The sequence below is a fragment of the Papio anubis genome, chromosome 7, assembly GCF_008728515.1.
Source record: "Papio anubis isolate 15944 chromosome 7, Panubis1.0, whole genome shotgun sequence".
Classification (NCBI taxonomy): domain Eukaryota; kingdom Metazoa; phylum Chordata; class Mammalia; order Primates; family Cercopithecidae; genus Papio; species Papio anubis.
The window spans coordinates 69,227,306-69,251,471 of record NC_044982.1 but is presented as its reverse complement, the minus strand read 5'-3'; the positions used below and the strand labels follow the sequence as shown (position 1 = coordinate 69,251,471).

Genomic DNA, 24,166 nt, shown 5'->3' with positions numbered 1-24,166 from the left:
TATGTCTAGGAATTAAGTCACATTGTGACTGTGGTTTGAGTATTTACTGTAGTGGTAGAATGGAACTAACATTTGTTGATGATCCACTTTATTTTACTTATTTGGCCAAGAGCTTTCATATATTTTCTAATTGAATTTTTCATAACATCATGAATAGTGGTATTTTACCCATTTTATATACCTGAACTTCAACTAAAATAATGTAAGAAATTAACAAAAACAAGGTGGCTAACCCTTAATACCTTAGATCACAATTAAAACTCATATTCTTCCATACACCATGCTATTAACCATACTATGCAAGATACACCATGTTGGTTTCTCCAAGCTGTTATTACTGCCCTTACTGGTAGGATATTCTGTAGCAGTAGAAGGGAAAAATAAAATTCATTTTTGTGTACTACAGTTGATAGAAGTTGCTGTCGAAACAGCATGAGGTGCCAGGCGTGGTGGCTCACACCTGTAATCCTAGCACTTTGGGAGGCCAAGGCAGGTGGATCACCTGAGGTCAGGAGTTCGGGACCAGCTTGGCCAACATGGCAAAACCCCATCTCTACTAAAAATACAAAAAATTAGCTGGGTATAGTGGTGGGCGCCTGTGATCCTAGCTACTCAGGAGGCTGAGGCAAGAGAATTGCTTGAACCCAGGAGGCGGAGGTTGCAGTGAGCTGAGATTTCACTATTGCACTCCAACCTGGGCAACAGAATGAGACTCTCAAAACAAACAAACAACAACAACAACAAAAAACCAGCATGGGGAATTGATACAGTAGTCCCATCTTATATGTGGTTCCTTTTTCCACGGTTTCAGTTATTCAAAGTCTGAAAATATTGTGAAACATTTCAGAAATAAACAGTTCATAAGTTTTAAATTACATATTGTTTTGAGTAGTGTAATGAAATTTTATGCCATCTTGCCCTGGGTGTGAACTGACTGGCTAGTTAGATCCATGCTGAATACTCTACCACCACTTTTCCACTACTTACAATTTAAGAAATACAATAATAACTTTTTTTTTTTTTGAGACAGGGTCTTACTCTGTCATCCATGCTGAGTGCAGTGGCACAATTACAGCTTACTGCAGCCTGTAACTCCTAGGCTCCAGCTGGGTTTCACCAAGTTGGCCAGGCTAGTTTCAAATTTCTGGGCTTAAGTGATTCTCCCACCTCGGCCTACCAAATTTTTATTTTTTTGTAGAGACAAGGTCTCACTCTGTTGGCCAGGCTGGTCTCGAACTCCTGGGCTCAAGTGATTCTCCCGCCTTGACCTGCCAAAATGCTGGGATTATAGGTGTGAGCTACCATGCTGGGCCTAATAACTATCTTGATTAACTGTATATTAATCTGTAACAATCCTTGGGCAGGGATCCAATGCTTTACAAACTAAAAGAGCATTTCAAAATATTTCTGAAGTTTATTTTGTAGTTCAACAGTATAAATAAAATTTGGTTCAGCAATTCAGGTATTTGAGGCCCTCTTTGTCTAATGTTGCAGTAATATTATTTTTTTTTTTTGAGATGGAGTTTCGCTCTCATTGCCCAGGCTGTAGTGCGATGGTGTGATCTCGGCTCACTGCAACCTCCACCTCCCGGGTTCAAGCAATTCTCCTGCCTCAGCCACCTGTGTAGCTAGGATTGCAGGCATGCGCCACCACGCCCGGTTAATTTTGTATTTTTAGCAGAGGCGGGGGTTTCACCATGTTGGCCAGGCTGGTCTTAAACTCCCAACCTCATGTGATTCGCCCGCCTTGGCCTCCCCAAGTGCTGGGATTACAGGCGTGAGCCACCGTGCCTGGCCCACATTGCAGTAATGTTTTAAAAAATTATGTAAGATTTCAAACATACAAACAATAAAATTATGCTTAAGAAATGATAATTTCAGATAACATTAAGGCTCCTGATACGGTGCTGCAAAAATCTAGATGATACCATTTGTATTAAAATCTATATTAACAGTGTTCCCTGCTCTGTGCAGATGTGCACTACTATAACAGCACAGCGTTGTCCTATTTTATTCTTCCCTTACCCATTTTATTTCCTCCCCTTCCACCTTCCCACTGAGATAATTACTATTTTGAATTTTGTGTTTACCCTTTTCATGATCATTGTATTATTATTTATTTATTTGATACTGAGTCTCACACTGTCACCCAGGCTGGAGTGCAGTGGCGCAATCTCGGCTCATTGCAACCTCCGCCTCCTGGGTTCACGCCATTCTCCTGCCACAGCCTCCCGAGTAGCTGGGACTACAGGCGCCTACCACCATGCCTGGCTAATTTTTTGTATTTTTAGTAGAGACAGGGTTTCACCATGTTAGCCAGGATGGTCTTGGTCTCCTGACCTGGTAATCTGCCCGCCTAGGCCTCCCAAAGTGTTGGGATTACAGGCGTGAGCCACCGTGCCTGCCCTGCTCATTGTATTATTTTTACTAACTGCGTCTATTCATAAGTAGTGGGTAGAGTTGTTTTACTTTGAAACTTGCTATTTTTGCCAGCATTTTGTTTTTGAGATTTGTCCATTTGTCCATAGTCAAGTCATTTTAAATGCTGGGTAGTATTCCATTCTGAATGTAATTTATTTATTCCTGTTGATGTTGATGGACATTTGGGTTATGCCTAACCTTTTGCTGTTATAAGCAATGCTGCAGTAAGTATTTTTGTACATGTTTACATTTACATATGTGCATGAATTTCTCTAGGCTACATATCAAAGAGGGGATTTGCTAGGCTAGGCCTGTCTTCAACTTCAATAAACATTGCCAAATTGCTCTTCAAATGGTTGTAGAAATGTATCTGCCTATCTGCAATATGTATGAGAGTTTTCTTTATTTCACAGGCTTACAACATTTGCTATTATTAGACCTTTAAATTTTTGCTCTTTTTAGGGGTATGAAGTGGTATCCCAGTTTTGCAGTACCTATTACTAAAAATACTATTTTCTGAATTGATTAATTGATATTAATTCAGTTTAATGAGTAGTCCTTACAATAATAATTACTTATGGCTTTTATTTTTGCTAAAGGTATACATTTCTCCTTTATTTTCTATGATTGATTGTGTGCTTTATATATTTTGGTAGCTCTGGTTGAAGAAGTGTATTTTGCGCAGAAGGAACGTGATAAAGCTGTTATGTCTAGACTGCAATTAGCCATTGAGGAGAGAGATGAAGCAATTGCACGAGCGAAGCATATGGAAATGTCTCTAAACATGTATGTACACTTTTAAAACTCTGTATGATATTAGGAGCACTTATAAAAGGTATGCTTTAGGTGGTAGTTACGTATTCAAAAATGTGACTCATTCTTAATGTGTTACCCTAGGAAATTGCATATCTCCAGTCTTTTTCTTTCTTTCTTTTTTTTTTTTTTTTTTTTTTGAGATGGAGTCTTGCCCTGTTGCCCAGGCTAGAGTGCAGTGGCGCAATCTCGGCTCACTGCAGCCTCCGCCTCCCAGGTTCAAGCGATTCTCCTGCCTCAGCCTCCCGAGTAGCTGGGACCACAGGCGCCTGCCGCCATGCCTGGCTAATTTTTTTACTTTTAGTAGAGATGGGGTTTCACCATGTTAGCCAGGATGGTCTCAGACTCCTGATCTTGTGATCCGCCCACCTTGGCCTCCCTAAGTGCTGGGATTACAGGCGTGAGCCACCGTGCCCGACCTCTCCAGTCTTTTTCTAAAACCTTTGGCATGCTAGTTTGCCTGTCAGGAATAGCAGTCAATTTAAAAAAAGAGAGAAAGAATTGCACATCACTCTTAATACAATTACTTTCTTTATTTCTTCATAGTTTTGTTGTTCCTTCATATGTGACTCCTCTTTTTATTATCTCCTCTTCTCCTTATTATCACTTTTAAAATTTATTTGAGCCATCTAAGTCTTTCACTGCTCTCTGCTTAATATCCCTGTTCCTGTTCTTTTTTTTTTTTTTTTTTTTTTTGAGACGGAGTCTCGCTCTGTCACCCAGGCTGGAGTGCAGTGGCCAGATCTCAGCTCACTGCAAGCTCGCCTCCTGGGTTCCTGCCATTCTCCTGCCTCAGCCTCCCGAGTTGCTGGGACTACAGGCGCCCGCCACCTCGCCCGGCTAGTTTTTTGTATTTTTTAGTAGAGATGGGGTTTCATTGTGTTAGCCAGGATGGTCTCGATCTCCTGACCTCGTGATCCGCCCGTCTCGGCCTCCCAAAGTGCTGGGATTACAGGCTTGAGCCACCGCGCCCGGCCCTGTTCCTGTTCTTTACTATTTTTTACTTGCAGTTTTTTTTTAGCTTTGGTTTTTAAACTTGAGTGATACTTGAATAGGGTGGAGCCTAAGAATCTACATTTTTTAAAGCAACCCAGGTGATTCTGATAGATAAATGATGGACTACACTTAGAGAAACAATGCCCTAGAAATATGTACTTTTCAAATTCTAATGTACAATCTAATCACTTGGGGGATCTTGTCAGAATGCAGATTCTGGTTCATTAGGCCTGGGTTGGGAGCAGAGATTCTGTCCTTATAACAAGCTCCCAGATGTTACACATGATGGTAGTCTAAGGAATATGCTTTAGTGGAAAGGCCCTAGAACATCTGGAAATATGTTACCTGTACAGATAGATAGAATCCAGTAATCTAATATTTAAGGATCAATCAGCATACTTATGGCATGTTTACTTTGTCCCGTGTTGTAGTAGGCTCTTGGAGGAACGGAGTAAAGTGCTAATTAAAACATGGTTCACTGGGGAGACAAAAAGCCACAAATAATTAATAATATGTGTTCAACTTGTGATTAGGTAATATTTGTTTTTTGTTTAGATTAATGATTTCATTTTTTTGAAGATTGATAGGCTCATTGTAGACCATTAAACTTGTTGAAAAAAAAAAAACAAATAAAGAAACAAAAACATTCACCTAAATTCCACAATGCCTATTCCAAAATAACCATCTTTATCCATAGGGAAACATTATTTCAAACATTTTCTCTTATATACTTAAATATCATTACCTAGAAGGATAGATGGCTTGGGGTTGATTGGAGGTAGCTATAGATTTAATTGGATAAAAATCAATTCATTCTCTACATGTTGTTGTATTTGAGAAGCAGTGTAATGTAGAGACTAAGAGCACAGATTCTGAACCCAATCTATCTTTGAATATTGGTTCTGCTGCTTCCTTGCTGTATAGCGATGGACAAATTACTCAAAGTCTATAAGGCTCAGTTTTTTGGTCTACAAAATGTATATAATAGTGCAGGTTATGAGGACTTATACAGGTTGTCATAAGGACTAAATTACTTGTTGACTATATATGTATATATGTAAAATATTTGATATATATAATTAAAAAAATATATATATATATGTATGGGTTGGTTGTTTGTTTAGAGACAGAGTCTTGCTACATCACACAGGCTGGAGTGCAGTGGTGTAATCAGAGCTCATTGCAGACTTGAAGTGGGCTTAAGTGATCCTCCTACCTCAGCCTCCCAAGGAGCTATGACTACAGGGACTTCAGGCACATGCCACCATGCTTGGCTAATTTATAAAGTTTTTTGTAGAGATGGGGTCACACTGTGTGGCCCAGGCTGTTTTCAAACTCTGGGCCTCAAGCGATCCTCTCACCTTGGCCTTCCAAAACCCTGAGATTACAGGCATGAGCCATTGCACCTAGCCAAATCACTGAATATTGAAAAGTACGTGGCTCATAGTGGGTGCTATGTAACTGTTAACTTGAATTTAAGAGTAATAGTCAATTGAAGTGAAATTGAAGAAAATTTTGAACTTCATGCAATATTTTCTCTCAACAAACTATATTTATTTTCTAAACACTCTTCTAATAACAAATGAGACTGAAAAAAAGGTGTTGGAGTCATCAAATTTTTTTCTTTTCTTTTATTTAATATATATTTATTTTTAAAAATTGAATAGAGCCGTGGTTTCGCCATGTTGCCCAGGCTGGTCTCGAACTCCTGGACTCAAGCAATCTGCCTGCCTCAGTTTCTACAAAAAAAAAATTATTTAAAAAATTTAGCTTGACATGGTGATAAATGCCTGTAGTCCCAGCTACTTTATAGGCTGAGGTGGGAGGATCGCTTGAGCCCCAGAGATGGAGGCTGCAGTGAACCTATGCACTCCAACCTGGGTGACAGAGCAAGATCTTGTCTCAAGAAAAAAAAAAAAAGATAAATACATAGCTCAGAGGGTGGCAAGTAGGACATGATTGCAGTCTCATTTTCATTCTTTCTGGGCCTGATAATTAAAAGGGCTTGCATTCCTCAGATAAAAGTTCTTTTCTCATATGAAAGAATGAAAGAAGCACTTTAAAACTCCCCTTTTTTCATTAAGAATTTCACATTAAAAAATCTGTAAAAGTTGTATTCATTTCTACAGCCATGTTAGTTTTTATAGCCAAAGTGTGCCCTGTTGTTTAATCTTAACTTTAAAAGGATTGAATAATCATTGCTGGAAGTTTTATCATAGATAGCATTTTTATCCCTGAGTTTTTTATTGTGAGGAACCAATGGGTGCGTCAGTGGAAACAAAAACACAAACTCAACGTACTTTTTTCTTTTCTCTTATTCAACACAACAGTCAACACAGAAGCCTTTTTTGACCAAATGTGTAGTTATTTTCCCCACACACCAAGTAAGTAATCAGTTCTGCAGTAGACACCAGCTGGGTGTCCTCCAATTAAATTCTGACACTATCTACCTGGAGAAAGCATCAGATCCCATAGGTTGAGGGCTCAGTCCCACAAGACTGGCCCTGCTTCAGACAAAAATCGTTAAGTCCAGGCCTCTGAAACTTCTGACTGACCAGCTTCAAGTGAGGGTTCATACAGTTCCCTCTTTGGGTTCGATTAATTTGTTAGAGCAGCTCACAGAACTCAAGGAAAACTTACATTTATCATAAAGGATATGACAAAGGATACAGATGAAGAGATGCATAGGTCAAGGTATGGGGGAAGAGGTGCAGAGCTTCCATGCCCTCCTTGGGTACACCACCCTCCAGGAACCTCCACATGTTCAGCTATTAGGATGCTCTAGGAATCCTGTCCATCTGGGTCTTTTATGGAGACTTCATTACATAGGCATGATTGATTAAACCACTGGCCATTGGTGATCAACTTAACTGCCAGGCCCCTCTGCAGAGGTTGGGGGTTGAAGCTCAGAGTCACAACCTTTTAATCCTACAGCCTTCCTCATGACCAGCCTCCATCCAGAAGGTATCTAAGGGCTGCCAGCTATCAGTTAATCATTAGCATACAAAAAGACATCACTTTGGAGATTGCCTGTAGGTGAGGAAAGGAGTGGGGGAGTGGAATGATGACCAAATATTTATTTCACAATATCACAGCAGGTGAATGAATTTCACTTTCAAAGTAAGAGCTCATAAATACCTTATTCTCTGATTTAACATGCTTCAGATTGGCTGTGTGTTATCCTTGTATTCAAGTTTTTTTATGAATATAATTCTTGAGTCAAGTATCCTTTTATTCTAAACATTGTAAAAATGTTACTCTCTTGTCTTCTGTTATTGTTTGCCTGAAAAGAAGTCTTGAGATCAATCAGATTCCCGATCCCTTTGTGTGTGTGGGTTTTGTTTGTTTGTTGTTTGTTTTTTGAGACAGAGTCTTGCTCTGTCACCCAAGCTGGAGAGCAGTGATGTGATCTCAGCTCACCACAACCTCCGCCTCTGGGATCCAAACTATTTTCCCACCTCAGCCTCCCAAGCAACAGGGACTACAGGTGAGCGCCACCACACCTGGCTAATTTCTGTATTTTTGGTGGAGATGGGGTTTTACCATGTTGGCCAGGCTGGTCTGGAACTCCTGACTTCAAATGATCCACCCACCTCAGCCTCCCAAAGTGCTGGGATTACAGGCATGAGCCACCATGCCTGGCTGTGTGTGTGTGTGTGTGTGTGTGTGTGTGTGTGTGTGTGTGTCTGCCTTTTTTTTGGTCAGATACCTGAAGGATTCATCCTTTATTCTTAAAGTAGGGCTGAATCAGGGCGATTGTGTTCATCATTCTTTAATAAGGTTTTGGGGACCACAGCATGCTTTTCAAAGGATTATTTGATTCTTCCTTTATTTCATGGAAATTTTACCTTTTTAAAAAAATTTAACTTTTATTTTAAGTTCAGGGGTGCATTTTGCAGGTTTACTATATAAGTAAACTTGGGTTTTGGGGTTGTTTTGTACAGATTATTTCATCACCCCAGTATTAAGCCTAGTATCCATTAGTTTTTTTTCCTGATCCTCTACTTCCTCCCATCCTCCATGCTCCAATAGGCCCCAGGGTCTGTTGTTCCACTCTATGTGTCCATGTGTTCTCATAATTTAGTTCCCACTTATAAGTGATAACATGTGGTATTTGGTTTTCTGTTCTGGCATTAGTTTGCTAAGAATAATGGCCTCCAGCTCTGTCCATGTTCCTGTGAAGGACATGATCTTGTGCTTTTTTATGGTTCCATGCTATTATTTCGTGGAAATTTTACTTTCTAAATAAGTTTTTTTGTAGAGATAGGGTCCTGCTATGTTGCCCAGGCTGGTCTCAAACTCCTGGCTTCAAGCAGTCCTCCCTCCTTGGCCTCCCAAGGTGATGGGATTATAGCTGTGAGCCATCACAACTGGCTCATGAGAATTTTAGGTCTACAAATGTTTTGGATTTTAGGTTTTCTACTTTAGAGACTCCAGATACACTTATATGGGACATTTTTGTCCTTATATGTTATCTATTCAATAATGATTAATATTTTAATCTGCTTTTGCATTCACTGTGATGATTACAAATCTTTCCTTTATGTTAGTAATCCCAATTGTCATTGTTCCTTTCCATGGTCTTTCTAATTAATATATGTAATTTTTATTTATTTGTTTATTTTTGATTCTCAATTTATTTCCTTAAGTTTTATATTTCTCTTTTCACTTTATTGTTTTAGCCCCTTCTCTTTTATTGAAATGATTTTCTTTTCTTTTTCTTTATAAAATGCCAACCATGGGTAGGAAAATTTTCTTCTTTCCCTTGTGTCTTATTTCATTCATGCTGCCTCAATAATAGAATACCTGAGACTAGGTAATTTATAATGAACAGAAATTTATTGGCTCACAGTTCTGGAGGCTTGAAATTCAAGATCAAGGTGCTGGCAACTTTCAAGGGCCTTTTTGCCGAGTCATCACATGGTGGAAAGCAGAAGGGCAAAAACAGGCAAAAGGGAGCTAAACTTGCCCTTCTATAATGACATTAATTCATCCCATAAGAGAGGAGCCTAGTGGCCTAATCACCTCTCAGAGGTCTTACTTCTTAATACTGTTACCATGGCATTTATTTATTTATTTATAGACAGAGTCTCGCTCTGTCTCCCAGGCTGGAGTGCAGTGGTGCTATCTTGGCTCCCTGCAAGCTCCGCCTCTCAGCTCCCTGCAAGCTCTGCCTCCCGGGTTCATGCCATTCTCCTGCCTCAACCTCCCAAGTAGCTGGGACTATAAGCGCCTACCACCACGCCCAGCTAATTTTTTGTATTTTTAGTAGAGATGGGGTTTCCTTGTGTTAGCCAGAATGGTCTCTATATCTGGATCTCGTGATCCGCCCGCCTCAGCCTCCCAAAGTGCTGGGATTACAGGCGTGAGCCACCACGCCCGGCTGACAATTAAATTTTAATATGAGTTTTGGAGAGGACAAACATTCAAATCATAGCACCTTGGTTTATGTTTTCTCGTTTTATTACGAACTAATTTGTTTTGCATGTTTTGTGTTGTATTCGTGGTGTATTCACAGTTGCCATATCATTTCTTTGCATCTTGCTCATATTTGAAATAGGCAATTTTGTTAAAAACTTTTAGCAGAACATAATGGTACGAGTGAATTTTCCTTAATAAACTTTCTTTTTTTTTTTGTTTGTTTGTTTGAGAAGGAGTCTCACGCCTCACTTTTGTCGCCCAGGCTGGAGTGCAGTGGCATGATCTTGACTGACTGCAACCTCCACCTCCCGGGTTCAAGCTATTATTCTCCTGCCTCAGTCTCCTGAGTTGCTGGGATTATAGGCACCTGCCACCCCCCCGGCTAATTTTTGTACTTTTAGTAGAGACGGGTTTTGCCATGTTGACCAGGCTGGTCTCGAACTCCTGACCTCAGGTGATCTGCCCGCCTCGGCCTCCCAAAGTGCTGGCATTACAGGTGTTAGCCACCATGCTCAGCCTCCTGAACATTTTATTTTTAGGCCTGTTTGCCTTCTTTGAGCTGCCATTTCTTGGCAAGGCATTGCTTTTGCTACCTTTCTATATAACCCTAGGGCAATGGGATGGGAATGGAGTTTGGTAAGACCTCTCTGGGACTGTATGCTCCTTTTGTGGGAGGTTCTGTCCTCTGCTTATGGGATTTTGTTTGGTGCCGTACATTAAGGGTTCATGCTATCTGGTCTCTCTATATGTATCCTAATTTCATGGGGATATTGCTTTTGGGCTTTTATTTGTTTCACTATTGTAGTAAAACATGGCCAGCCTTGATTCTTGCTTCCTCTATATAGATTCTTAGGTAATACAGGCTTTTCTTCATGAAAAATTTTTGTTAGTTTTCTCTGGGCTGTCTACTCAACTCATTCTCAGATTATTTCTAAGCTGTGTGGTATCAGTGAAAATTTCTGTTTTGTTAGCTCACTGTCTTCCCAACACCTGTTTCATAGGTAATCTAGCCAAAATAATCATCTCTGCACCCTGCACTCCCTCCCTATTTAAAACAATTACTACATGACAGCCTACTTTCTTTACCATTTGGTTAATTTGCATATTCTATTCATGTAGGTATATGATGGGATAAGTAGACTTGGGTGTTCAGATTTCACTGTGCCATCTTTACTTGGAATTCCAAGTTTTTAAAGATTTTTTAAAAACTGTAGAGTAGTTTTAGATATCTAGAACAGTTGTGAAGATCATACAGATAGTTGCGGCATAATCCTCACCCATTTTCTCTTATTGTTAACATCTTACATTACCACGGTACTTTTGTCACAGGGGAGAATTCAGTATTGTTACATAACCATTAAGTGAACTCTATACTTTTTTTAGATTTCACTAATTTTTCTCAAATATCCTTTTTATGATCTAGGATCCTAACCAGGATTGGATTTAGTTTGTATATGTCCCTAGCCCGTCCTGGGCTGTGACATTTTTCTCTAACTTTTCTTGTGTTTTAAGACCTTGATAGTTTTGAGGCATATTGATCAAGGTATTTTACACAGAGTGTTTCTCAATTTGGGTTTTTCTCATGGTTATGTTGGGGTTATGAGTTTTTAGGATGAAGACTACAGAAGTGAGTGCCATTTTCTTCATATCATTTCAAGGCTATATTCTACTGATTGGATTTACTACCAGTAATATTAACCTTGATGGCCAAGGTATGGTTTGCTAAGTTTCTCCACTGTAAAGTTACTTACCTCCATTCCTTTGTTCATACTCTACTCTTTGGAAGCACATCACTAAATACAGTCCATACTAAAGAATGAAGATGGGAGGTTGTTGAGCTCCACCTCGTGCAGGGGAGAATATTTACATAAATTATATGTAACACTTTAATACAGGAGATTTGTCTCTTTTCCCATTTATTTATTTATTCAGCCATTTGTGTCAGTATGGATTCATAGGTGTTCATTTAATACTTTGGATTGTAATCTAATACTATGTTATATATGTTGTTGCTTGAAATGTTCTACCTTTGTGGATTGGAAGCTCTTTCAGGTTAGCTCCTATATTTCTTTGACGTGTCCCCATTCCTTTCTGTCATTTATTTGTTTTTGTTTTGAGACAGGGTCTTGCTTTGTTGTCCAGGCTGGAGTGCAGTGGCATGATTACAGCTCACTGCAGCCTTGACCTCTTGGGCTCAAGCAATCCTCCCACCTCAGCCTCCCCAGTAACTGGGACTGCAGGCGCTCACTTGGCTAATGCCTGGCTAATTTTTAGAAATTATTTTAGAAACAGAGTCTCACTGTATTGCCTAGGCTAGTCTCAAGATCCTGGGCTCAAATGATACTCTGCCTCAGCCTTCCAAAGTTCTGGAATTACAGGCAAGAGCCACTACATCTGGTCTCTTCTGATTTTTGAACATTTTCTTTTTGGCATGACAGAAAGCTCCAGGGTCACCTTATGTAAGGATGTATAGAGCTGTGCCCCTCCAGTAGATTCAGTCATTCCTCCAAGGAACTCTAGATCCTTTTATTAGAAAATAGTATTAGAAACCAAGATCTGGGTGTGAGGTGTGCCCTTTGTTGTGGGAGTATGACTGCTTCTAGACCATTTCCGCAGAGTAGGATACACACACACACACACACACGTGTATATATACACTAACTGATGTATACACACACATATCTCTTATTTATACACCTATCGATTTGTATCTATATCAAGCTGAACATAAGTTCACACTGATGTTCTTAAGTCTAATCCATTACCATACTGTTTATTATAGCCTTCCCCTTTTGTTCATCTGTAAATTACTCCACCCAGTGGTGACAAAACTGGCCCCCAGTAACCACCATCTATTTACTTATTTGTTGAAACCCAGTATACATTATAACTCTTTCTGAGTCATTAACATATACCTCCATGAGAATTAACTTTAGCAATGAGAATGTACTATGTATACTTCTTTTAGTGTTTAGTTTCATAGTTTCAAGACACCATTTTCCAAAATTACTTAAATTGGCTCCTTCCTCCGCCCCACCTCTTTAAGTGAGTTTAGGCCATTTTTTTTTTAATGTAATTAGAGTTATTTATCGTAGTCTGCATTCTATCCTAGTGTCCTTTGATCTCCTAGTTGGTTTCTTTGTATGCATACATTAAGGTTCACTATGTACTGTAAATATCTGTGGGTTTTGACAAATGTGTAGTGTCATGTATCCAAATTAGTTCTGCCACTTTAAAATCCCCACTGCTGCTTCTACTCAAATCTTCCTCCCTTCCCAACTCTGTGGCAACTACTGACCTGCTTTCTTCTCCTGACAGTCTTTCCTTTTTTAGAATGTCATGTTAATGGAATCATACAATATGTAGACTTTTCAAACTGGCTTCTTTCAGTTAGCAAAATGCATTCATGTTAATGCATTAATTTATATTATGTTCTTTTTTTCTTGTTGAATAGTATTCCATTGTATGGAAGTATCACAGTTTTTGATTCATTCCTTTGTATAAAGGATATCTTGGTTACTTCTATTTTTGGTGATTTTGAGTAAAGTTGCTCTAAGTATTCATATACAGGTTTTTGTCTGGACATACGTTTTCAAATCAGTTGAGTAAACCCAGTAGCAATACTGCTGAATCATAAGTTAAATCCATGTTAATTTTACGAGAAACTGCCAAATTCTTTTCCAGAGTGGCTATACTAGCAACGAATCAGAGTTCCTGTTGCTGTATCTCCTTCCAAGCATTTGAAACTATTGTTTTTGTTTTGTTTTGTTTCTTATTTTGGATGTTAGCCATTCTAACAGGTGTGTAGTAGTATCTTAGTATTTTTATTTGCATTTCCCTGATGACAGATGATATTGAGCATCTTTTTAAATGTTTATTTTCCATCTGCATATCTTCTTTGGTAAAGTGTTCAGGTATTTGGATAGCTTTTCAAATTGGATTTTTTTTTCTTATTATTTAAAATAGTTGTTTATATTCTGGATATAAGTCCTTTATCAGATATGTGGCTTGCAAATATTTTCTTCTAGTCAATGTCTTGTTTTTTCTGAGTCTCTTAGTGTGTTTGGCAGAACACAAGTTTTAAATTTTGGTAACACTTAAATTTTGATAACATTAATTTTTTTTTCTTTTGCTTATGGACATTCTTATATTCTACCACCATTTGTTGAAAAGTCTGTCATTTCTACATTAAATTTCCTTTGCATCTCTGTCAAAAATTAGTTGACTCTTTATCTGTGGGTTAATTTCTGAATTTACTGTTCTGGTCCATTAACCTATATGTTGATCCCTTTGTCAATATCACATAATCTTGATAGTGAGTCTTGAAATCAGGTGGAGTCTTTCAACTTTGCTCTTTTATTATAGAATTGTTTTGGCTATTCTAGAAACCCTTTTAACAAAATTTCAGTAGTATAGTCATTAAAACTTTAGAACTCTTCTTTGGAGATTTGCAGGTACTATAATGTTCATTTTATCACGTACCAAACAGTGGTATGCTATATTTACATGCAATTTATGTTAATAAATTTCGTTATATAAATCAATCACTGATTTTATTCATGAGATTTGCTTCTAAAAAGTTTTTTATGCTTTTCAAAAATCAAATTGACCTCCAAAAGACAACAAATCAGTTTTTCATAAAATGTCACAACTCTTTGGAAATAGGTATATTCATGTTTTATAGATGAAAAGCTTAGAGGGCTAGACTACTTGGCCAAAGACTCACAGTCAGTCAATTACACATTGTCAGAATGTCTACCTCAGATTTACACAGGCAACTCAAACTTAGCCTATCCAAAATGAAACTTATTAATTCATTCTTAAAACCTGATCCTCCTCCTTAATCCCTTATCCTGATCAGTGTTACAACCATCTTCCTACATATCCAAGCCAAAGCTTCTTCCTCAGAACTGCTATTAAACTGATCTCTTATTTGGTTTATTCTGTCTCTTTAACTAAAATATTTAAATTGAGCCTATCATTCTTTCCTATTTTTTACCCTTCATTGCATATCTACTTTAATTTATACATATATTTGTTAACAGTTTTTATTAAAGTATATTGAAATTAGTGTTCCTTGAGACAGAATCTTTTTCATTTTGTCTTTTAGATCATTAGTATTAAGGGAAGAATGGGAATGGGAGAAAAGGAATGCATTCAATTTCAGCCTTTTCTTTTAATTAATTCATTCATTCAGTAACTATTGACTGTACTGTGTCAGGTACAGTGCTAGTTGCTGGGGACACAGCATTATGGTCAAATTGACTTAAGTAAGTAAGTAATCATATAAATACTTAAAACAATTAATTAACAGTTAATTTGAAGAAATTTTTGGTTTCTAGAAACAGCTTATAAGAGGGACTCCTTCTGTATCAGAGTCTAGGAGTTCAGGGAGGGAGAAGAGTCAGGGAAGGCCACACATACCAAGCAAGAAAAACAACAGCAACAAAGAATATTATGTCAGCATAGTATCAGATGGTTTGGTGAGGTTCTTTTCTCTTCTGCTGAATCTATAGGTTCTGAACCGTCAAGAGTGTGTTTTAGACTACATCTTGATAACAGGACCAATACATAACTGGTTTTGCTTGACTGAAAGGTATATTTGGGGGCATCTAGTGTATGATAAAATTATATAAATTGTTCACATCTTTTTAAAAAAAATTCCTAATTTCTTGCTTCCTATAATCTTCAGATTCTTTGTTGTCTTTTTTCTCTCATGTGCTTTGCTACTTCTGATCTACGTTGTATCTCTGTTACAGTGTCTGCTTTGTCTTATTCTGCCTCTCTCTGCTTTCCTTTACCCCTTGGATCATTAATGTTTTTTCTGTTTCTTTTTTGGCTTTTATCGAAAACTAGGGAAAAAAATAAAAAAGAATTCAAGTTAAAATTACCTAAATATACATACTCTTATACATGTTTGCATTTGTATACTTCAGCTTTTCAGATCATGATACCTTTTTTTTCAGTCTCTTTGCTATTGTTGGTACTTTTTAAACATGTTAAGTGTGGTGGTGTGTAGAAAATGAGAGAGAATAAAAGCAAACAAATCAGAATTTTCTGATTAGAATAAAAACAAACAAATTATAATTTTCAGAAAAATTTGAAATTTGTTTATCATTTGAGGTCAACGTTTGGCATCTTAGGATTGAACAAGGTGAATGACTATAGTTTCAGAAAAGAAAAAGGTGATATTGATTGATTTAGGGATAAATCAAGAAATGCGACATTTCACGCATGGATCTTTTCACTTAGAGTGCAAGGATGTCAGTCAGAATTTGCATGATATAGGAAATCAATTGAAACTTGAGCCCATAGACATTTACTTCAGCAAAATTCTTACTAATTATCATGACTGTGTCAAGTTAGACTGTTGCAGGCATAATTTAAAGTTTACAAAAGGTTGAAATTCTTTTGTCTAATTGTAAACCTCATATTAATGAGATATAATTTATAGTTCATCAGATATATTTCATATAACACCAACTATTATTTTAAGTCTTTATTTAAATCAGTAAAGTGTTATGTGTTGTACATACCACTAGTAAACCTTAGTACCTTCCCCAAAGTCTTTTTAAACAGAAAATTAAAGCCATGTATAGCTGCTTCAAATCACCTCTTTTCTGAAAAGACAAGTTTTCTAAGTTTTGTGTTGTTTCAAGTGACACAGTATGAGATATACTTATTGTAGACCTGATTTTCATTTTCTGAAAATTATTTTTGTTGATTCTTAATCTTTAGATATTGAATGATCTAGCTTAGAAAATTATGTCAAATATTTTAAATTGGCACTTACAGTGCATTAACATCAAAGATCTAGTCTCATTTTCCAACACTCTATATCAAGGATTTGCAAAGTAAGAACTTATGTTGAAATTCGGCCTGCCACCTGTTTTGTAAATAAAGGTTTATTGGCATACAACTATACTTGATCACTTATTGTGTATGGCTGCTTTTGTACTACAGAGGCAGAATTTCATAGCTATGATAGAGAGCGTATGGTAAAGCCTAAAATAATTACTATTTGGCCATTTGCAGAAAAACTTGGCTGATCCCTACTCTGTATAATCTAGTTGAGACTACATTATGACATAATCTTCTTTGATAAATCTGTGATATCTGTGATATTTCCTGAAACTTTTAAAGAAATACAAGTAGAGAAATACAAGTATTGACTTTTTCTCTTTCCAGACTCATGTTTGTGTTGAAAGTTACTTGCATCTATGCAAATTTTCAAATCTCGAAGTAATAATTTTTTCATTTTGACTAAAGTTATATTTTTCTTTTGCTGGCCATTTATCACTATACTTACATCAATTATAAAGAATAATAACAAAGCAAGGTTGAGATCCAAATACTAAGTGACTCACTTAGCTCACTTACGTCCTGTGTGTCAGACCTAGTACAGTAGCCTTACCAAAAACATAATTTGAATTTATTTATCAGCAAAATGACAAGTCAGTATATATTGTGTGCTTTTAGCAGCAATCACACAAATTATTTAAGGTCTAAATACTAAACTCATGTACCAGGCATCTGGAATAGCCCTTGATAAGAACTTTTGATTCTGATTTTAAAAAAATATTTAAATTAGTAGGGAATTTTAATATTAGACTAAATACAATGATCTTAAACCTTTCTTATTGAAAGCTGTTAATTTAAAACATTTGAACTCTTCATCTTCCTCTCCTTAAAGTAATGCTTTACTTTGCAATGCCTGAAGACAACCTATAAATATTACATAGAACTTCCATACATTTTTTTGTGTATGTTGATTATTTGGAATACACAGACTAGGTAACTTACTGTTATTTCCTTCCTGGTCATATAAAATTCTTTGAAACTAAAAATAGAGATTTATAACCTTGGTAACTAAATGTCTTTTGTTGTTGCAAAGGTTCCAGAGGAATCTAGCAGTCTCAATGTTTAATTGTCATGTATCTGTTCACATTTTAAATTATCAAGTTTAAGAAGGTAATTGTGAAGTTTGTAAGCATTTTAATTGGATTTTATTGGGTAGCTGTCATAATTAGATGTTACTTTGATTTTACCTAAAAAGAATGACAATAAAAGATAATATAAGATAAATATTTCTCACCACATGTAACTTCCTTAAAAATTGTATTTAGCCAACCAATTACTGCTGGTTAAATGCCACTCATTTTTTTTCAAATATTTTCACTATGATAATAAATAAATGTAAGAATTTTATTATCTTACAATTTTCTGTTAGGTTTTTCAATTGAGATGAAAAGAAGTTTCACAATTTATCTTCACAATTCTTATAGAACAAACTTTTGTTAGGCAACATCATTGAAAATTGTTCATTTATTTTGAACAAAAAAAGATAAAAGATGAAAGTAGTTGCCCTTCTTGAAATGCAACCCTAAGTGGACGTTAGTAGTTTCAGATACATTGAATTATATATAACTTAAAATTACTATACATTCCTGTTAACTTATACTATTTAAATATGTCTAGAAATAGCTCTTTAATATTTGTGTATATATTTTTTTCCGTTAAAATACTAAGTTCTAAAAGTACTACTTTTCCATGAGTGTAGCAATTTTATCCAGTTGTGAAGTTTGGAACCATTTTGTGGTATATTTATTAGGTGTCTTCTATTATCTTTGGCCAGTATCCTCTTTTATGGTAAATGTTAAATCATAGGAACACAGAAACAGAGGAAAACTTGAGAAAACAGAAACTTGGATATCTAAACTTTTAAATGTAATTTTAAAATAATTGAGATCCTTTCTAGAATCTGTACCTTTTCACTAATGCATACTACAAATGTTCTTTTAATTTACGTACTTGGAATGGTTGTCTAAATTATATTATAGACATTTTCTATGTAATTTAAAACTGCTTTCTTTACCTTTACTGCATTTCTTCAATTTCTCAACATCAATAAACATTTCAGTAGCCACTATGACTCCTAAAAGACAAAATGCATTTCTGAGGGGAGCCCATTTGTATTTTTTGTCTTTATGTTGAATAATTCTACATACATTATGAAGAAGAAAATAACATTAGTCATCTAAAAACTTGGTACAATTTTGGTCAGCATTCCTATACGTTTGTTTTATAATAACAACTAGGTAACAGCAAGAGGTTTTTACTTCAAATTTAGTGTAATTATTTGTTATTGCTTTTGAGGGAACATAGTTAAACTTTGTAATAAAAATACTTGCCTTGTTTTACTTATGATGGTGTCCAAAAAAAGAGAGGAAATACAGTTTCTGATAAAAATGGAAAGTCCAGGAATAAATATAATGATGAGAATGAGTGCTTTTATCACTGGGGAACTTTCTTCATCTAAGCACATATGAACAATTGATCCTTGTAGTCATATATAGCAGTAAACATTAATAACTTAACAGTCTGAAGTCAGTGCAGAAGATATGGAGCATTATTGAAAGATGGAGTCAAGCAGGTGGCACTTTAATATGTTCAGTGTCATGGTTGACTCTAAAGACTAGTCGAATGAAATTACTTGAGGTTCTAAAGATTTAAAAAGCGAACTCATTTTGCTGCACTAAGGAAATGCTACTGATCAGGCTTTCTGTGTCCCTTTTTTCTAGGCTAGAAAATATTAACCCTGAAGAAAATGACATGGTAAGCCATTCTCTGAGGAGATTTCTTGATGTCAGTCTTATATCTTAGAGGCTTAAGTTCAATTGAGTGGGTTTCAAGAACTAAGATGTGGGAAAAAGAAGAATTGACACACTAATAATGTACATCTTTGCTGCAATATGAAAATTCAATAACTTCACTCAGTCAATTTACAATTCACATGTGCCTATTAATTAAAACCCTATATTAAATAAAATATATTAAAACTTCATGTCTGACTAACATATAATGGTGTTGGTAGACATTACAGGAATTACTGAACAGAATAAACAATGCAGACACAGGGATAGCTATTCAGAAGAATGGAGCTATAATTGTGGATAGAATCTACAAGACCAAGGAATGTAAAATGAGAATAACTGCAGAAGAAATGAGTGCACTAATAGAAGAACGGGATGCTGCCTTGTCTAAGGTAACTCTGCATGTATCTGTAAAAGCATATACTTACCATTTTCCTCTCTCTTTTTTTAACCATTAAAAAATGACTGTGGCCCAGATATTCTTAATTCACGTTAGTTTTTAGCACATAATTAATACCATAATGACTAGCTATATTAAAATAATTATGTATTTTATTTTACTACTGTTCTAAATATGAGACCTCATTTTAAATAAAATTTAATGCAGTCTCATTTCTTAATAAAATTAAACTTGCTTTGTAACAGGCTAACTTGTTATAGAAATTTAGTTATATTTTTTCAATTAATCACTTTTATATGGGACTTCTTACTTAAGTTGCAGTTTTCTGAAGACTATGTCTGTATTACTGTTTTATTCCCAATGCCTAATTCAGTACCTTTTAGTAAATCTTGATTAATGGATCAAAATTATTCATGTATTTTTTTCTGAATGCTACTTACACTTTCCTGCTTTTCCTGAAACCTGATTACCTCCCTCAGGCCACTGCTTCCAATGCAGTCCTTTCAACTAGTGACTGTGCTCTCTCTCGTATCAATTATACCACCGGACTTGGAGGCTTGTTTCTCGTTATTGTATTTATGTATGTATGTATGTATTTATTTATTTATTTGTGTGTGTGTGTGTGTGTGTGTGTGTGTGTGTGTGTGTGTAGATTTGGTATCACCTTGTTTCCCAGGCTGCTCTTGAACTCCTGGCCTCAAGTGATCCTCCTGCCTCGACCTCCCAAAGTATTGGGATTACAGGCATGAGCCACCACACCTGGCCTTGTTAGTGTTTTCAGATCTATGCCTTTTTCACTCCCTAAACACCTCCAGCTTTGAAACTCATGCATCAGACTCTAGCACCCAGTATACACTATTGTTGTAGTCATGTACGCACTTCTATATCACTTCCCTTGTTTTGTTAAGATTTTTGGGTCTATTCCAATGTCTCTTTCTTCATCCTACTCCTGTCATAATTCTTGGTGATGTAAATTCCTATGTAGTTAATCCTTTCAAAAATTGCAGCCTCTTATTTCCTAAATTTCTCTACTTTAGTCATTGTGTGCTGTGCACTATATCTGCTATCTACTCTGTGGTCATACTCTGTTCCTGGTCATTCTGAGTGTCAATGTCAAGCTTCCCACTTTCTGCTCTCTTTCTAGCTCACTCATGCTAGAACTCTGACTCCAGCTTTTTTTTTTTTTTTTTTTGACAGAGTCTCGCTCTGTCACCCAGGCTGGAGTGCAGTGGTGTCATCTTGGCTCACTGCAGTCTCTGCCTCCCAGGTTCAAGTGCTTCTCCTGTCTTAGCCTCCTGAGCAGCTGGGACTACAGGTGTGCGCCATGACGCCCAGCTAATTTTTTGGTATTTCGTGTAGAGACAGGGTTTTGCCATGCTGGCCAGGCTGGTCTTGAACTGCTGACCTCAAGTGATCCGCCCACCTCGGCCTCCGAAAATGCTGGGATTACAGATATGTTGAGCCACTGTGCCTGGCCTCAACTTACTTCTATCAATCTTACTAACTCTCTTCTATCCCTCAAACCCCTTATGTCCTTACTCTCCCACCCCAACACACACACACATCTAGCCAACTTGCATATAATGTAACCTCATTTCTCTTGGCCCTCTTCGTTTGTCCTACTCACCCAGCAAAATCAAAACCTAGTTAAATGAATCTTTCTATCTGTTTTGTATCTTCACAGCTTTATAAGGCAGGAGAAAAATCACACAGATTTACTGACTGCACTTACCTTAAATCCATGACCAACTATTAATATATTCAGTTAGGTTCTTAGTGTTGCCTGGCAACTTCTTGCTTTTTGCTTGTCTATTCACTCTTCCCTCTAGAGGACTGTTTTATCTCTTCTTTCTCCTTAGTTATCTAACCTCTCCTCCCAGTTAAAAAGATAACTTCTGCATGCCCACAGCCATTTCATCTACCAGCCTGCCTGCATTTGCACCCATGTGCTCCGCCTTTTCTACCTTACTTTTTTCTAACTACATGCTTCTATTTAAAGACAATCTCTCTATTTCCGTACTAGTTCACATCTTTTCTGGCCTTCACAAGGTGATCGCTTAACCACTTTTTCCTTTTCTCTCCTACTTCGTAAAATGTTTCATATTAGTTCATTTCCATTGCTATCCAAAATGCCTTACCATCTCCCATGGAGGCTGAGTGGAAGTTTTGGTAAGTCTTGGCCTAGTTGTGGTTTACCCCTCTATTTTGGATGAGGCCTCCCAAACTGAGAGCTGAGTATTTACAAGGGCCTGACTACTGGATGATCCTGTATTCTAGTGTGTGTTTGTTTCCTCAGCACTGGTAGACTGTGGAAAACTCCACTATTTTTTCAGAGGTTTGGGGGCTTAGCTTTTTAACTTAAAGACCTGTAGAAGTTTGGAATTTGGCAAATGATTTGGTTCAGAAACAAGTCTCAAATCTCCATTTTGTCACCTCAGCTCTGAATAGCTGTCAAAAGCTTAGGTGGTTTCTCTGTCTTCCAGCAGGAGTTCTTTGCCTAGTTAAAGCCTGATTTCTTAGTGTTTTCCCAATACCTAGAATATGACACTTTCAGGGGGAAAAAATAACTGCATATCCTCCAATGATTCCTCTCCAGTTAATTCCTCTTTAGAATCTTAGACACTCAAGCCATTATTGCAGCAACAGCCCTCTGATACCTTTAGGCAGATGATTTTTGTATTAAATCTGGCTTTTCTTGTTCTTGAATGAAGCATTGGTTCACCACAAGTGATTCCATGCTGTCTAGACATGGAAGTAAGTTAACTAAAAATAAGCACATAGAGCATAATTAAATTCACTGCCACTCATTCCCTCTTCCTATCTTTTCTCCCTCCACTGACTTTCATGGTATAAAAGGATAAATAAATAAGAAGTTAACATTTGGTAATATTTGCTGACAAGTTGTCATGTATAAATACCACTGCACTATATTTATGGTTATATTTTATGAGAAAGGAGTTGTGTAGTTATTTTAACTTGCTTATTTGCAAGCCTTATGGCTCAATAAATACTCATTTTAATTTTTATGTTACAGTCATTATATACTTATACTTTTAAATTATTGTCTTATATTTCTGAATGGAAACTTTTCTTAACTTTGATTTTTAAAAAATAAACTTGTTGGAATAGTTTTAGATTACAGAAAAGTTTCAAAAATAGTACAATATAGACAGCTCCCATATATTATCCAGTTTTGGTTTTCCCTAATTTTATTATCTTAAATCATTGTGATGTGTTCGTGAAAGTTAGGAAACCAACAACTGGTACATTAGTATCAATTCAACTCTAGATGTTATTCATCTAGTGAATTATTCAGAATTCACCAGTTTTCATTAGTGTCCTTCTTATGTTTCATAATTCAATCCAGGGTAGCATATTGCATTTAATTGTCACGTTCTTCCAGTCTCCTCTGGTTGGTGACAGCCTATTCATCTTTCCTTTTTTTTTTTTTCCTCCATAACCTCAATAATTTTGAAGACTACCTCTCACATATTTTATAGAATATCTCTGAATTTGGGTTTGTTTTTCTCATGATTAAAGTGAAATTTTGAGTTTTGGGAAAGAATACCACAGGGATTTTGCCTTAATTTAATTTAATCAAATTAATTTTTTACTTACTTTGAGAATGGATTGTCACTCTGTCATCAAGGCTAGAGTGCAGTGGCACCATCTTGGCTCACTGCAACCTCTGCCTCCTGAGTTCAAGCGATTTTCTTGCCTCAGCCTCACAAGTAGCTGGTATTACAAGCAGGCGCCACCACACCTGACTAATTTTTTGTACTTTTTTAGTAGAGACAGGGTTTCATCATGTTGGCCAAGGTGGTCTAGAACTTCTGACCTCAAATGATACACCCACCTCAACCTCCCAAAGTGCTGGGATTACAGTTGTGAGCCACTGTGCCCAGCCTTAATTTTAAAGCTATTATTTAGCATCAGACATTTTCTAATTATGTCTTCTGTATAGTGCTAGGAAAACTTTAGTCACATTCCATATAGGTATTAAAAATTTCTGATTCAGTGATAATTTGTTGACTTTGATACACTTGATATCTTACTTTATTTTTCAAATCAAGTCAAAATCATTTATTTACTTTAACTGGCCTAGTTAAAAATGTTACCTTTTTCAGATAAATTGTTATACTCTCATTTATCCCAAATTGTTTTTTCATTTCTCTTCTATCTCAAACTGAGAGCCAAAAGCCTTAAGGTCTTTCATAGCATTAATTTAAAAATTATAATTAGCAATTGTTTGATCAAGGAATTATATTACCAACCAGTCCTCTATTCTTTCTTTATCATTTTTTTGGCCAGTTCACACTTCCCTATTTTATTCAAATTGTAGAAATATCTGGAATCAGAAGATAAAGCTGTAAAATTCCGTTTCTTCACTATTCTTTTCTGGGATCTTTCAGATTATTATTCTATCCAAACAAAAAATTTAGAATTTTAATTGCAAAGATTT

General features: G+C 36.4%; 1 protein-coding gene across 4 annotated transcripts in view; it reads left to right on the top strand.

Annotated features, from left to right (window-relative positions):
* Positions 1-24,166, top strand: part of MIPOL1 (mirror-image polydactyly 1) — a 384,568-nt gene that overhangs the window by 87,913 nt on the left and 272,489 nt on the right. For all 4 annotated transcript variants that reach the window (XR_649664.4, XM_031668175.1, XM_009211427.3 and 1 more), the window contains 3 exons: positions 3,078-3,207; positions 19,233-19,266; positions 19,526-19,696. Coding sequence is in view for 3 of the 4 variants with exons in the window: in XM_031668175.1 (XP_031524035.1) it covers positions 3,078-3,207; positions 19,233-19,266; positions 19,526-19,696 (335 nt within the window). In the remaining variant the exon portion in view is untranslated. The remainder of the gene's footprint in view (positions 1-3,077; positions 3,208-19,232; positions 19,267-19,525; positions 19,697-24,166) is intronic.